Source organism: Austrofundulus limnaeus, unplaced genomic scaffold (assembly GCF_001266775.1).
Source record: "Austrofundulus limnaeus strain Quisiro unplaced genomic scaffold, Austrofundulus_limnaeus-1.0 Scaffold75, whole genome shotgun sequence".
Taxonomy (NCBI): Eukaryota; Metazoa; Chordata; class Actinopteri; order Cyprinodontiformes; family Rivulidae; genus Austrofundulus; species Austrofundulus limnaeus.
This window is the reverse complement of record NW_013952477.1, coordinates 1,261,041-1,276,601: the sequence shown is the minus strand read 5'-3', so window position 1 is coordinate 1,276,601 and position 15,561 is coordinate 1,261,041. Positions and strand designations below refer to the sequence as shown.

General features: G+C 39.3%; 1 protein-coding gene across 5 annotated transcripts in view; it reads left to right on the top strand.

The window, feature by feature from the left end:
• The window catches only part of LOC106519327 (rap1 GTPase-activating protein 1), an 80,237-nt gene that overhangs the window by 32,448 nt on the left and 32,228 nt on the right, over nucleotides 1-15,561 (top strand). For 2 of the 5 annotated variants that reach the window (XM_014010952.1, XM_014010951.1), the window contains exon 3: nucleotides 14,857-14,950. In XM_014010952.1, the coding sequence (XP_013866406.1) occupies nucleotides 14,857-14,950 (94 nt within the window). The other 3 variants (XM_014010955.1, XM_014010954.1, XM_014010956.1) reach the window with 3 other exon arrangements.

The following is a 15,561-nucleotide window of genomic DNA, read 5'->3' as shown; positions in this document are numbered from 1 at the left end:
ATACAAGTTTCACTTTTTAAATGGAATTACTGAAATAAATCTACTTTTTCATGATATTCTAATTTTATGACCAGCACCTGTATATGCAGCTGAAACAGTGTCTGAATTTTTCAACGTCACTTTTAATATATATTATAGTCATTGCTTGCGTTTTGGAAAAGTTTTTTTTTCTTTTACATTACGTTTTCTTTTTTTATAAAGTAGGTTTAAACCCAATAATTTTACACTTTTACTCAAGTAAAAAGCTGGAGTTGATACTTGAAACAAAAGGTTATTTTTAAACCCTAGCATCTATACCTGAGGAAAGAATGTGAAGACTTTTGATACCTCCGATCACTGTTCTGAATGTCATAGAGACCAAAAAGACTTAAAGTCAAAGAACTGCTTCTTCACGTTATAAAATATTACTATACTACTAACTGCAAAACCTCAGATTTTTCTTCCAAGGCTTTTTTTTCATGTTTTTAAGATTTTTGGTGCTTTTTCACTCAGTTTTAGCCCAGCATCATTTTCAGATGAGTATTTTGTTTTTATGTTTTTTTAAGCCATTTAACTCTGGCCAATAAATCACTCAGATATGCAAATTAATTTTTATATAGCACCAATTTCCAACAAAGATAATCTCAAAGCACTGTGAAACATAAATAAAAAAATCGATTCAAGTCAAATTCAAACTGAATCACAGTCTATTCACTCCAGTCATAACACAATCTATTCACATTTAATACATTATGAAATGCCAACAGTAGATTGTACTGAAGCTTTGCTTTAGAGCAATCATCTATTCTGAGCAAATAATGATGGTGACAGTGAAACGGGTCAACTTCCTTTAAACATTAAAATAAATCCTCCAGCAGAACCACGCTCAGGATGGGTGTGCATCAGCTTCTGAAACAACACGAAGACTTCCAACCAAAGCTAGAACAATCACAAGATTGAATATTAAAATATATTTTTATTGTTAGAACAATTACCTTAGCAAAGTCATTTTTCTTATCATTGGGCTGTTGCACATCGGTTGTCTGTTGGTTTGGATTATATTGTTATTATTAGATTGTACTGTCTTCAACTTTTGACTCTTTACTTTTTATAGCACCTTTCATGTCAAGGTTCTGGCCTCACTCCTTGTCACCACTTGATCCAAGATATGATTGAAGGTTTCAGTGACAGAATATTGTTTGGTCATTGGGCTGCCACAGAGTGAAATGTGAGCAAGTCCTGGAAAAACCTTTATATACCAGAGCTGCTAGAAAAGTTGTCATTTTGATGGAAACAATATTTTCATTGTTTAGGAGAATGCCAACAGGTGTAGTTCATCTAGAAATGTTTTATTTTGTATATATGTGTAATTTCTGTGTAGAACTTACATACATATACAAAATAAAAAATTAGAGGTAGGCAGGAAATTCAAAAAGGGAACTTTGGGTGTTCATGCAGGACCGACCCATGGCATAGGCAGTATAGGCAAATGCTAAGGGCACCTTCCATCTAGGGGGCGCCACAAATGTGGGAATATTTTTTTTATTTTGTATCTTGTTTTACAATATTTATTTTAATRCAAATTTAATGTTGCTTCATTAAGATAAGATAAGATAAGATAAGATAAGATAAGATAAGATAAGATAAGATAAGATAAGATAAGATAAGATAAGATAAGATAAGATAAGATAAGATAAGATAAGATAGACCTTTATTGTTATTGTACAGAGCACAATGAAATTACAGTTCAGAACACCCATTCAGAAGAAGACAGAACATAAACATGGGAGAACAGGAGCCCTGGGTCATGCAGCCACAGACCCTGCACAGAGCAAGGATCATCGTCATGAAGACATCACGAGGAGGTGTAACCCAAGAAAAACTAAAAACCACACAAGGGAAGATGAGGAAAAAACAAAACATCATATTAAATCAACAATGTGACACACTATGGTGTTTATAAAAAACCTCTGCATAGAGCACATTTATTAGCCAAAGGAGTAAGTGAGTTTAGGTGTGTGTGTGTGTGTGGGGGGGGGGGGGGGTATCTGAAGCCTTGATTGTTGTATGTATGTATGCATGTATTAATCTCAAGAATTAATTAAAATGTTCTTCAAATAGCTGCAAATGCATAGTTTTGAGTAGATCTTTGACAACTGTTTCTGGGGGAGTATACCTCTGGACCCCCCCTAGAGCTGCTTCACGCCACAGCTGCTCATTAACATCAACAGAATTTCCTCATTGCTGTCACCAAAATGTTGGCAGGTATGAGATAGACTTCTGGTATTCTGTTTCAAATGAATTATTAATTTTTTMATTGGAAAACCTGGTTTCTAAGGAAAAAAATATGTCAATGATAAAACTATTTAATTTAGTATGTGAATGTTTGTAAATTGGCAGTGAGGTTTAATAAACTGCACAAGGGGCGCCACATGAAATCTTGCCTAGGGTGCCAAATTGGCTAGGGCCAACCCTGTGTGCAAATGTGCAAAACATGGACTTTCATGTAAATCAGAACAAAAGAAATACAGTTTTTACATAGAAAAAACACCTAATATGATCAAAGTTGACACAAGGGGAAACTTAAACAAAGGATATATAAATGTTTGTTTTACTTCTCCAATAGTTATTGTTCAGAATGCAAATCTTTGCAGAACTTCTTGGTTTGTATTTTTCAACTGAAAGCAGGAAGTTTATCTGTGACCTGTTTTCCTCTAAATCCAACAGATGTTCATTCAGACTGTGTCAACAACCTTTATTATTAAGGTGATTTAATACTTATTGAAAGGTGATTTAAAACTTAAATTTGCGGAAATGTTTTACATTACAGGGGAAATGCTACTAAATACCATAATTACATGTTTTCAACAAGATTATCAGAAAGACTATTCAGAGTGGAATATTTTCTTACTCCTCGCTTTAATATTTTTCTCTGCAGGGTTTCTAATTCTTTTGCATTGTGCTTTCTAAAGAGCTCACATCAGCCCTGCAGCTTTGTCCCTGCCCATAAATACTTAAGAGGTGTCACTGTAAACACTCATCTGTTTCTGTTCACTGATTTCCCAGGAGGTTTCACCCTCCGCAGTCTTCTCCCTGCCTCCTCGGCACGCGCATGAAGCCATGCTGAGTGTCACTTTGCTCGCACACACTCATCTGTGCACGTCAGGCCGAGTTGTCTGAGAGAGCGGACGTAGTGGGAGAGCAAACTGTCAAGGCCGATCAGACTAGACCGTCTCCCTGCAAGCCTCCTGCTGTCCTACCAAATATAGTACGGGAGTGACAAGCTCGCCTCTGGTTCTGCCCATCGCAGTAATCCAAATCCTCGCATGTCATCCATCATTCAGCACCAGCTGCGCAAAAATGTCTGACAAAAAGAAAAAAGAAAAAGAAAACGTGAAACTCAGGTGACAGCAGTGATGATGAAGGCTGCGATAAGTGYCGCACAAGTTAGACTAGACATTTGCTTTTCATATAATCTGACTTTTGCAGCTGTTGACTTTTTTATGTTAATCTGAACCTGCAGAAACTTTCACTTCAGAATCTGCTGTTTTAGAAGATAAATACTGAGGAGACAGGTAATGTCTTCACCCCCATCTGATTATTGACCCATAAATCCTTGATTTTATGTCCCTGGGGATGCATATGTTTATTGAATGTACCTGCCACTGCAGTGTAAAATATTGCACAGTCAGAAAGATTTGTTATTTTCCTTGATTTCTAGGAGGCACCTGCACTGCATAGGTCAGTTTATAAAGTAAAAGATCAACAATATCAAACACAAAAGTTGGTCAAGCAACCTCCTCTTGACTAATAGCCAATATTTTTCTGACTGTGATGTCTCAGAGTAGGTTGTTTCCAAGCAATACTGCGACGTGTCAAAGAGAAGCACTCTGAAAAACAGAACCTAGCCATCATGCTTTATTCAAAAACATCTGCTTCTCTGGGCCTTTTAGTGCCTGGTAAATATGATCACATGTGATGGGAGCTGCTGCTGCCACGGGAGAATCAATAAAAACACCACAGATCTTTTATTGTCTATAATTCTTAGCACTTTCAAAAGGGCCAGGTGATGGAGACGTCAAACATTAATAAATGACCCGTTTCCACAAACTTTACCTCAACATTCAGCAGCTATGTGCTCTTCTAAGAGGTGGCCAAGCACTCTGAAAATTAAAGTAATTGATGGCTTCAAAACAGCGGAGGGCTAAAGGAAGACAGCAAAGTGTTTAAAGGTACCCGTGTCCTCCGTTTCCAATCCAATTAGGAAATGGACAAGTTCAGCTGTGAAAAGCCATAAAAACTTTCAGAGATACAGTAAATGCTTGCAGAATTGCAAAAAAATATAATAAAGCACATAAAAACTTTAGTGACTCTAAAAAACTTTCAGGAAGRTCATGCTGTTCTGTGTTGCTGCAATTGTGCAAATCTTACTTTTGTGACAGATTAAACAGGAAAATACCTCCTGCTTATTTATTCCCAGCAGTCAAAGTTTGCAAATGATGTCCATGCAAAGCTGGTGTACTTTAGAAACAGACAAGTGTAAACGTGAACTTAAAACAGAACCTGTTGGCTGAAGTACGTGAAGATATTTGTAGAAAATATGTGGAGATTTATTGAAATATACAGTTTGTAATGGTGTATTTGTACCAAGGGTTTCTCAGTCTGTGCAGTCAGATGAATAKATTGGTCCCAGGAAATCATTCACTGTCATTCTTCTGCTTTAGCTTTGTGCCACAACAGAAAAGYATTATAGATGAAGGTGTCTAAAGCATTCTTCACTAAAACAAAGCAAGAATGTGTAGTTCAAATGAATCATAGAATGGAAAAGTTTTCACAGCAGCAGTGGACAAAGAGAAGTGGATTGTGGAAAGTAGGGGTGGGCGTATTGATCTATGTGTTGATAGTACGAATACAAAGATGGGCATCGACATCTGTTTGATATTAGTGTGAAGACATTGATACATACATGTCAAGTTGCACAAATTGTCTGTAACTTATATGGATTTTCCCCCATTTTACAGGTATGTTGATACCTTTGTTTATATTTTATTTGCACTGCTGTCTTCATTATTTCTGAAATAGAGTGAAAAATAAACTTAGTAGTGCAGAGTCTCTCAGTGGTTTTGAGTTATACATTAAATTAGCTGAAATCCTTCCTCTTTTTCATGTCCATGTACAGTGAAAAGCTTTTTTGTTGTGTTGCTGACATTGTTATAATAAAACAAATACCAATATAATATTATTTATATTTATTCCTCATTTATTTATAATACATTGTTGATCTTCTACTGCCTCAAGTGGAGAAGTTTAAATGTCTTGTTCAGGAGGGATGGTAACAGAAGATGGATTGACAAATTGAGGCTCCCCCTCAGTAATGAGGGCGTTGCTTCAGTCAGTCGTGGTGAAGAAAGAGACGAGTCGAAGGCAAAGCTTTCGATTTACTGGTCTGTCTACGTTCCAACCCTCACCTGTGGTCATGAGGCATGGATCACAAAAAGAACAAGAGCCTGGATGCAAGTGGTTGAAATGAGCTTCCTTCATAGTTTGGCTGTGCTCAGAGGAGCTCTGTCATCCAAGGGGAGCACAGAGTAGAGCTGCTGCTCCTTTGTATCAAAAGGAATCAGTTGAAGTGGTTCATCTGATTCAAATGCAACCTGGACGCCTCCCTTTAGAGGTGTTCCGGCCATGTCCCATTTAGAAAAATGTTTTATTTTTATTTTATGTACTTATTGGGGTGGGGTGGGGGGCTGAGGAAGACCCAGGACTAACTGGAGAGATTGTGTATCCTCTCTGGCTTGGGAATGACTTGAGGATTCCCCCAGGATGAGTTAGAAGGTATTGCTTCGTAGAGGGATGTCTGAGTTTCTCGCCTAGACCTGTTAACTCCGCAACCTGACTATGGATAAGTGGAAGAAGATGGAGACATTGATGTTTTATTTGTTATTTTGTGCTCGTGACAACTTTGTGTAGTAGAAGGTAAGAGGGGAATCGTTATTGTTATACTATTACCTATTACATGGCGGCAAGGTGGTTCAGTTGGTAGAGCTGATGCCTCTCAGCAAGAAGGTCGCTGAATCAAATCCTGGCCRGGGGACCTTTCTGGGTAGAATTTGCATGTTCTTTCTGTGCATGTGTGGGTTTTCCCCGGGTACTCTGGCTTCCTCCCACAGACCAAAAACATGACTGTTAGGTTAATTGATAACTCTAAATTGTCCCTAGGTGTGAATGGTTGTTTGTCGCTATGTGTGGCCCCATGATAGACCTGTCCAGGGTGTACCCCGCCCCTCACACTGTGACTGCTGGATATGGGCACCAGTGACCCCCATGACCCTGAAAGAAAGAAGCAGGAAAATGGATAGATGGATGTTACATAGTTTTTACATTGATGTAGTAAGTTAACAGAAAACTATTTTATTTGCCTAAAATCTTTGTCCTGCATTTTATCATATTGGACTAAAGGCAAAAATCCTTAAATTATTTAATGAACAATACATTTCAAGTAAAAAGTACAGTGAAGCCCTGCAAAATTGTGTTTCACAGTTTACAGACTAAGTCTTTTGCTGATTTTTTTTTTTCATGTAACTAGCTTGTATTATCGTAACACCGTGGAAACTGGAAATACAGCACAGTATTAAGAGTTTTCAAGCAAAATTATTTAAATGTGATCTTCTAATTTTGTAACATAAGTATTGACAGAAATTCAGTTCCATAACAGCAAAAAACAAAACAAAAAAATACCATTCAGTATGTAATGCATGTCCTGTGGCCACAGGCATCGTTTTATCTTTCTAACAGTACCATGTGGTGTGTGGCTGCTGTTTAGCTCTTCTGTGTTTTTGTTTCTGTCATAATCTGTGTTGTTTGGGTTGTCTTTGGTTCTTTCTGTGGTTTTGTTTATTTTACTATCTCTGGTGCTTCAGTTCCTCAGTGTTCCCTCTGTCATTCTTCATCCCTCCCTCAGTCAGCTCCTCTGTACTTTTCCACTCAGTCTGCTACTCTCACTTGTTGTTAGTGGCAATCAGCTCATCTGCGCATTGTTTCTCATTAGCCCTRGCTCTATATTACCGGTCTCTTCTCTCCATCGCCTTGCTGGATCATTGTGTCAAACCCCAGAGTTGTTCTCTGTTTACCTCTTGTTTGTAGGTTTGGCTGCACCATCAACATTTTGTTTTGTTATTAAAGTATTTTGTTTACATTTGAGTCCTCCTGCAGTGTCTAACCCATTGTGTCTTGCTACGTTTTGGTTCTTACCTCGTTATGATGCCTTCCAAATGCACTGTAGGCCTTTTCTGGACTGCATCCAATRTTTGCGTTTTTTTCACTATTTGCTGGCACTCCAAGAACGTAACACCTGTGAAAATCAGGGKTTTTACTGTATCGTAACTAGCCCTGTACTTACTTGGTATCGAATCAATACCAACATTCCCAGTACTGTATCACCCACCTTGGAAGCCGAAAGGGTCATACTTCTTGTGCTTTAGTTTTAAACTCTGATAAAATTAAGTGAATCACACTATCAGTCATGTAACTGACAGAAAAGGTATGTGTTCAACATTATTTTATTTTGTATTTTCACATTCTGGGGCATAGTTTGTATTGCTTTTTAAATTTAAGTGAARTTAATTTAAACAAATACTTATTTTGCCTATTTTTTAAAAAGAAAAATAGATGCATCCAATTTTGAACTTGATTAAACTTTTTATTTGGCTCGTTGCCCTTKGCAATATTTACAGTTCATATTGAGGGAACAAAACAGTACACTGTAATGTTTTYATTTGTTTATTGTACAATACTGTTACCACCAGTAGACATATCTTAATGTACCTATCCTACTATAGAGCCTGCATATTCATAAGGGTGGTTTGTTTTGTCTCCTTAAATGAAACTAWAAGGGTATAAACCATATAGTTTTTTCTGTTTTACCAAACTCAWACATCACTGTGACCTAAAAACTGAAATGCATAGTTTACTATGATTTATGCCTACTGTCACACRCCCATTGTTCTCTGCTTGATAAGCATGACAGTTTATACAGGTGGGAACTGATTCAGTTGATTAACATTGTAAAACAAACATCCCTTTTTTCCTAAAAAGAAAACAGAGGTTTTTTGAAGCCATTTGAGTTCCCTGACAAACATTTCAAGTGTGTCCTACAGAAAGAAGAACAAACATGATTTAAGAAATGAACAACTTTTAATTTAAATGTGATGCTGTTCAGCAAAGAGGAAATGACTGATTTTGTTTGGTGCCCTCATTTAAAAAAGAATTTCCGCTGACATGAACATGCTTGGTTTTCACATTTGGTTTATTGTATATCAAATATAATTTAATTGCCTTGTCAAAAGGCAGCATAATTACAAACACAGTAACAATCACAATCCCAGCAGGGCTCAGGTGTGCTGCAGAGAAACCATGAAGGGGATACAAAGTTTTGTCACAAGTTCGAATGTGGCTGTCACTCCTTTTTTTGCCTTGCAAATGGCCTGATTAAACCCAGGTAATTTGTTTAAGAGGGAGACAAGGCAGCTTTAACACATCTGAAACCAGCAGGAAGAACCTTCCRGTGCTGTGATGCAGAAACACACAGAATCCAAACTAAAGCTTTTAGTCTTACGTGATCAAGTTTAGAGATCTCAACGTTTGTCATGTTCAGAGCTCTATAAGACCTTGTTTTTATGTTTAAGTTGAGGACATAAAACCTCAGACTAATTAAATCCTAGCTAGAGGGAGACACATTCATTCAGTTTTCCTACGAACCTGCCTGCTAAAACTCTTGAATAAAGGCTCTGACTAATTTTCGAACTTTTGATTCAAGAACATCAGTGTGGTTTTCATTGTGGAACAGTGAACCAGATTTTCACCTGGCAGGAGTGCTGAGAGGTTGATAAGAGTTTGACTGTCAAGTCCAGGTGTTTTGTAGATCTGGTGGAGTTTTATGACCTGAGACATTCAGGGGAGGTTACGGGGTCGCCTTTAAGGGCTATCTGGTTCCTATATAACCAAAGTGAGTGCTATGTCTGAGTCCTCAACACAAAGTTGAGCTCATTCTCAGTGTGTGTGTGTGTGTGTGGGGGGGGGGGGGGGAACGCCGCCATGGCTGTCACTATTGCCTCCAAATCTGTTTGGGGTATTTATGGACAGGAACTCAAGGTCCAGTTGTAGAGAGGAGGGTGTCAGGTTTGGGATCTTTGCTTTTTGCAGACGTAGTTTTTTTGGCATCTTCAGGCCATGACCTTTGTGCACAGGGGCAGTTTGCAGCTGAATGTGAAGCTCTTTGTGACACTCCTCTAAAGGTTGTTTCATACTACATTCGAAGCTGAACAGTTGGATAGATGCTCATTTTCACACTTTTCATACTTCAAGAGGCACAAAGCGCAGAGCTCTCCTTTCATTGCAGTACATGTCAGTGTGTGGGCTTCTCACTGCCAGGGTCCTCACTATGTCCCTGCATTCACTTCTTGGCCACAAATCTGTCACTGATACAGCACCACACTTTTTGGCAGACTCCTCCTGCACAATGTCCGTATTATCTCAATTCAGGAGTTTTTGGCCACTTATGTATCTGTATGAGTGTGTCTGGAAGAGTCATATAGATAGACATATTTTCTGACTGCCTCAGACAACTGCTCCTCAAAACTATCCATAGTGCTTCATGTACTAAAGGCCAGCTGCTGGAAGTGGAGTAGTTAAAGCAAAAGGACATTGTTGCTATTCAAGCACTTTTTCCACATAAACAAACACGCCAACAAACTATCGACCAATCACACTTTAGTTTGAGCAATACTCCTGTGAGATAAAGGCTTTGTGTTGAGAAGGGGTGGACAAAGCTACTCTGAAAACAAAATGATGTGATTTTTGGCACGCAACCACAGCAATGGGAGCTGATTTCATGGCTTTGGTTGTCGTGTGAAACAGCCTTAAGTCTGAGGTCATGGTTCTCAACCAGAATAAGGTTGAACGCTCCCTCCAGGTTCAGAAGGAAGTTTTGCCTCAAGCAGTGGAGTTCAAGTATCTGGGAGTCTTGTTTTTGAGTAATGCCACAATGGATCAGGAGATGGACTGATGGATCTAGGCTATGTTCATGGCAGTGGTAGGAGTTGAGGCCAGAGACAAGGCTTTCAGTTTACTGGTCTATCTATGTTCCAATCCTAATAGAGTCTATACGTAAAGGTCCATACGTCAGTATGACTCATGACAGAAAAAACAAGATATTTTAAACAAGTGGCTGAAATGACCTTCCTCTGTAGGTTGGCCAGGCTCAGTTAGGAGCTCCCTCCTCATCTAGCGGGGTGGGGTTGAAGTTGGCCTGTTGTTCATCTGAATCAAATTGAACCAGCTGATGTGATTTGGAGCATCTGRTTGGGATGCCTCCTGGACACCTCCCTCTGGATGTTTTTAAGGCACATCCCACTAGAAGGAGAACCTGGGGCAGACCCAGAAGTYGCTAGTGGGATTATATCCTCCCTAGCCTGGGTATGACTTTAGATCCCTCAGGAGAAGCTAAGTCACTATACATAGTATAGTGGACCTGAATAAACCAATAAAAATGGATGGATGGATGGATGGATGGATGGATGGATGGATGGATGGATGGATGGATGGATGGATGGATTGTTAAAGTACTAAACTTATTTGACGTGATTTGGGATCCCTGCTGGTTGCAGATTTCTTCCTTTACTTTATTATACTGCTGACCTTATTTTACGTCTTGTAAAAAACTGATGTATCAGTGAAAGCTGATGAATAATGAATACACAAAGCTGACTCTTTTAGCTGTCCCTAATCCTTTTGGGAATTACGAGAYTGAGTGAGCATTTGCATTGTATGAACTTCTCTCAAAGGACACTTTATTGGACTCTTCTTTTGTCTGAAAAACAGCTGCCTAGGAGCTGAAAGTGAGCTGTGAGGAGAGGGGCGTGGTGAACGATGGGGAAAATTTGGGAGAACAGCAATTCTCAAAGGAAGTGGTGCTTCAGCAGCAGAGGAGATCAACCACAGGCCATTTAAGGAGGGTGATGGGATGGGAATCCCTGGCAGCATGGGGTCAGCTTGAAAGGATTACGCTGGGATTCTGCAGAGGACACTGTTGGAGGGAGGAGCACAATCTATCAAAACACAACCATCTACATGAAAGAAATACAAAGATCTGCACGCTTCAGACTTTAACTTTGATTCAGCTACCTCATTAGCATGTTGGCAGTGTTCAAAGTCTGCCAAGACGCACACTGCTTCTATTTGAACTTACTGCAGGGATTTTTGGTAAAATTCCACTTCAAGTTAATCAGATTTGAGGCAGAGCATTTAAACCATATCAGCTCATATCAGCTCTTGCAATTTTATCTGTCAGATTTATTGACAACACACTCACATTTGTTTTTTAACAACCTGTAAATCCTGATTTTGTTTTTATACGTTGTTTTATATAAGGACTAAAGCCAACCTTCAGAAACTGCAAATGGCTTTTAATAATAATGCACTAAGASTTTAATTAAAGAAGCCCAGATAGACCAGCGCAGTGAACCAGTTGKGTCTGCTGGGGTCAGTACATTAAAGGCTATTTAAAGAAATTTTAGGCGTACATTTATTTGTCAACTGAAAGGATCTGAGTCATTTTATTACTGACTAATGCTGTATACAGTTCCATACGTTACACATCTGAACTTTGGAAACACTGGTATGATTGTCTCTTGAAAGGATAGGGTATTATTGTCTGTTTTTTATGTATTTTGGACCATAAGTCTGCAAATAAACTACATCATCATCATCATCATCATCATCATCATCATCATCATCATCATAAAGACAAGAAAATATTACTGTTTTATGGAGCTTCTCCTAAAAAGTTTAGTCTGTTTTTCTAGTCTGTTTCAGTTTCTTTACCAGCTTTGGTTGATGCAAGGATTTTTTTTTTTTTTATCGTACACAACATTTAATGGAGCACAGTTTGAAATCTGTGCTGTAATCCCTAATTATCTCCTCATGTCTGACACAAACAATACAAACACACAAACACAAAACTAGAGCTCATCTCAGGTACAGATTTTGAGAGACCRCCCGAGGAGCAGAACGAGGAAAAAGTCACAAGAAAAAGGGCCCTGGGTTCACCTGCCCCCTAACATGAGTTAGGGGCTCTTTTGGGTGCTGTCAGCTTAGTGGAGGAAACACACACTCACACACACTCACAGGGGATTTCATGAGACTCATTACAGTAATTAAAAAGCTTTCTACTCAGGCTTTCTCTTCCTGTACAATGAGCTTTAGGGAAGCTACAGTGACTGCTCACCTTTGGGAGCTCAATGGACATAATCACCGGTTTGGGTCATATTATTGGGAACAYGCATGTGCATGTGTAGATTATATATTTTTACTGTAGCTGATGTTGGTTGCCCTGGCAACAGATCCCAGTGAGCTCATGACACAGTGTGGGATTGAAGGCTAGCCCCTTTACGTTAATAATCCCCGCTTTCTCCTCCAGAGAGGCTTCAGTAGCTCCCTCTGAGGTGGAGAGATGGGGGGAGTGGGGGTCTTCTGYTTTGAAGGAGGATAAAAGTAAATGTTGGTTGGTGAGGATGCAGTGTAGAGCTTCAGGTTTCAGACATGTGAGCTGCATAGCAGGCAAAGAGGCTGGAAATGGAGGAAGTGCCAACTAAAGAGTGCAGATGTGTTTGTGTGTGTGTGTGCGAGAGAGAGACAGAGAGAGAGAGAGAGAGAGAGAGAGAGAGAGAGAGAGAGAGGGTGGAGGCAGTGAGTGGGAGAGAGGGAGGAGAGTCAGAGAGGATGCTCGGAGGGAGCGCATACGACCGTTTGAAGAGCTGAGCGTGAGGCCAGCAGGTGAACGACAAACGAGGAGCAGTGAGTGAGTGCAGCAGGAGAGACAGAGGAGATAAGTGAACACAGGGAGGAGGAGGAGTGAGGGGAGGGAGAGAGGCGCAGACTGAGTCATCAGTCCGAGCGCAGGTCTTTGTCCGGACGTTCCTGGGAGCGCCTGGTGTTCAGTGACCACTCTGTGAGTTAAGTTTGCTGCTCTGCTCTGTGTTGGACGTCAGCCTGACTCTCCACTATTCACACGGCTCATTTCTGCGCTGCGTTTCCACCCAGCTGGGGTGTGTTATGTAATTGGATGTGGTGTTTTTGTGTGGTGAACTGATCTGAGTGAGGGTTKTTGTGGTGACATGAAGACAAGTGTGCCTGTACTTTATTTTTTAAATGTGATGAGGGAGTTTTATCTGTCACTTTATCCTGTCATTTTTTAAAATATGTAATAACATGCTAATGCATGTTATTACATATTTAAAAAAATTCTTTTGCAGCTGTATTTAAGAGTTTAGTGCAGCTGATGCCCTGTTGTRTCTTGTCCTTCTGTGGGACAGCTGCTGCTGGAGGTGGTTTCCTGTTTAAAACACTCAAATATTCAAAATTGTCCCCATTTGGATGCTGCAGGAGCTCTTTGATTGCAGAATCTTGTTGTGCAATACTCGTGAGGCAGTGTTGTGTGTTGACGATTCAAGCGCTGTTGTCTTCACCTACATTTGGATCAGAGTGCACTCAACAAATGTGAACACAGATCTGACATGGCTGTCCCCGCTGTGCAGCTCACCAACAGTTTCAAACATTTACTCTTTTACCTTTGTCACAGCAGACTGCTTATCTCTCTGAAGAAGTGTTCATTTTGGGGATCAGAATTCTGCTCAGATGATCGTTGTTTTTTATTAAATAAAAGTTGGTGCTTTTCACCACACCTTTGCACATGCAGAAATATGACATACTTTTTAAATCTGGCTGCTGCAGCTTTCTGTTTCCAAAAGACACATGTMATAATCCTACTATCTGTGCATCATTATCATTTTGATGTTACTTCCTGTTTTTCCAAAACTCAACGTGTTTTAAATACAAAGCCGGTGCTGGTTTTCTATTTAAATCACTTTGTGTTTTTAAAAGTGAGTGAATTAATTAATCGCGCAACTGTACAAATTGTCCCACTTTCAGGGTCAGTAGGGCAGAATATTTATCACGGGTGTYGATCAATGATCCTGTGGGGAATAAACTTGTCCTGGTAGAGATGTTGAGTTTATGAACAATGTGTGGCTTTTCCCATCATCATTAGCTGCTCTGTTAAATGAAATTTAAAAGAGCTTCTGTTTGATTAAAAGTGAACATGTTCGTATTACATCTGCAGATACATGAAGAGGTTTAAAAAACCGTGAAGAAAAACATTCAGGGTTRTAGAGTCTTTTCTTTCGAAATCAACAACATCCTGTTAATTGAGCATAAATGTATTTGTTTAGCCATAAAGAAGGAATACATTAAAAGTTAAAGACATAACTTTCCTTGAAGAAATTCATGTCGGCTTTCAGGCCAAAGTTTTAGACACTGTGCACAATCTGTTAGTGCTCAAAGTACAGGTTGTGAATGACTCTCAGCTACTACCACATCCAAATATACAGTATATGGGTAAGAGGTTTGCAGCTTCCGTATTTCTGTTTCCTTTATTTATATAGTTTAGTTTTCTTGAAACACAATTGTCTCATTTGCAGGAGAGACTTGTTTTGTTATACAAAAAGAAATCAGTAAACTCAATACAACCAATAAATGACATTAACACAAAATAAACATGTCAACAGACTCACATGGAAATAAATTTGAATGGATCAGTGGGGATTTTAAACCATTTTAAAGCTGAGATTTTCATATTTTTCYTATTAATAAAGGTTTTGTTTCAGTGCATCAGACTTCAAGACAAATRCTAACCTTTTCTTGTTATGAAGGATCCAATGACGTCACCTGTGACATTCACTACCTTCTGTTGTCCACTTGCTCAGCCTCAGACCAAATGACCTTTTCTGACCGAATCTTTTCTCTGCTTCTGTCTGATTTTAGGAAACAAGATGTGAGTGACCCCCGAATTTCTGCACCACTAGAGCCTGCCCTGCTCCAGCCCACACTYACACACACGACCTCGCCGCTTCACAAGGTAGGGGGAAAGAACCAGGAGGGATTAGAGCTGAACTTTGACCCCCTGACCTTATCGGCTAGAACTCTGTGTGACCCCTACTTTCTGTGATCTTTGTTACACATCACCTCTCATTCTGTCTCTTGTTCTTGTCCCTGRAACACATATTCTTCATGTTATTTGGTCTCTCGTGATCTCAGTYCTCAATGAAGTTATTTTTCAATCTTTTTGTCTAATTTCTGTAATTAGGACRCAGACAAAGCTCAGTCACTGTGATTATCATGTTTGACTGATTCACTTAATAGAGGCCTATTTTTAACAGGCAACAGTCAGCCAGATGCCAACAAATTTTCAGACAAAAGATGTGTAAACGTGATTCCATCAAGGCTTTMAAGTCACAGCACTTTCAGTACAAAACATGACCTTTGTCACCTTCTTATCATCAATCATGTGTGACTGCTGGTGAGTTTAGGGCTCAGTTACTTTACAAACCTAAAACCAAGCAACTGTTAGAGAAGAATTTTTAAAGGCTGAGATAAAATGTGACCAATTATCCAAATGTTTTTTTAAAGGGGCAATATCATGTAAAATCAACTTTTTTGAGTTTTATATCGTGTTATAATGTTATACTC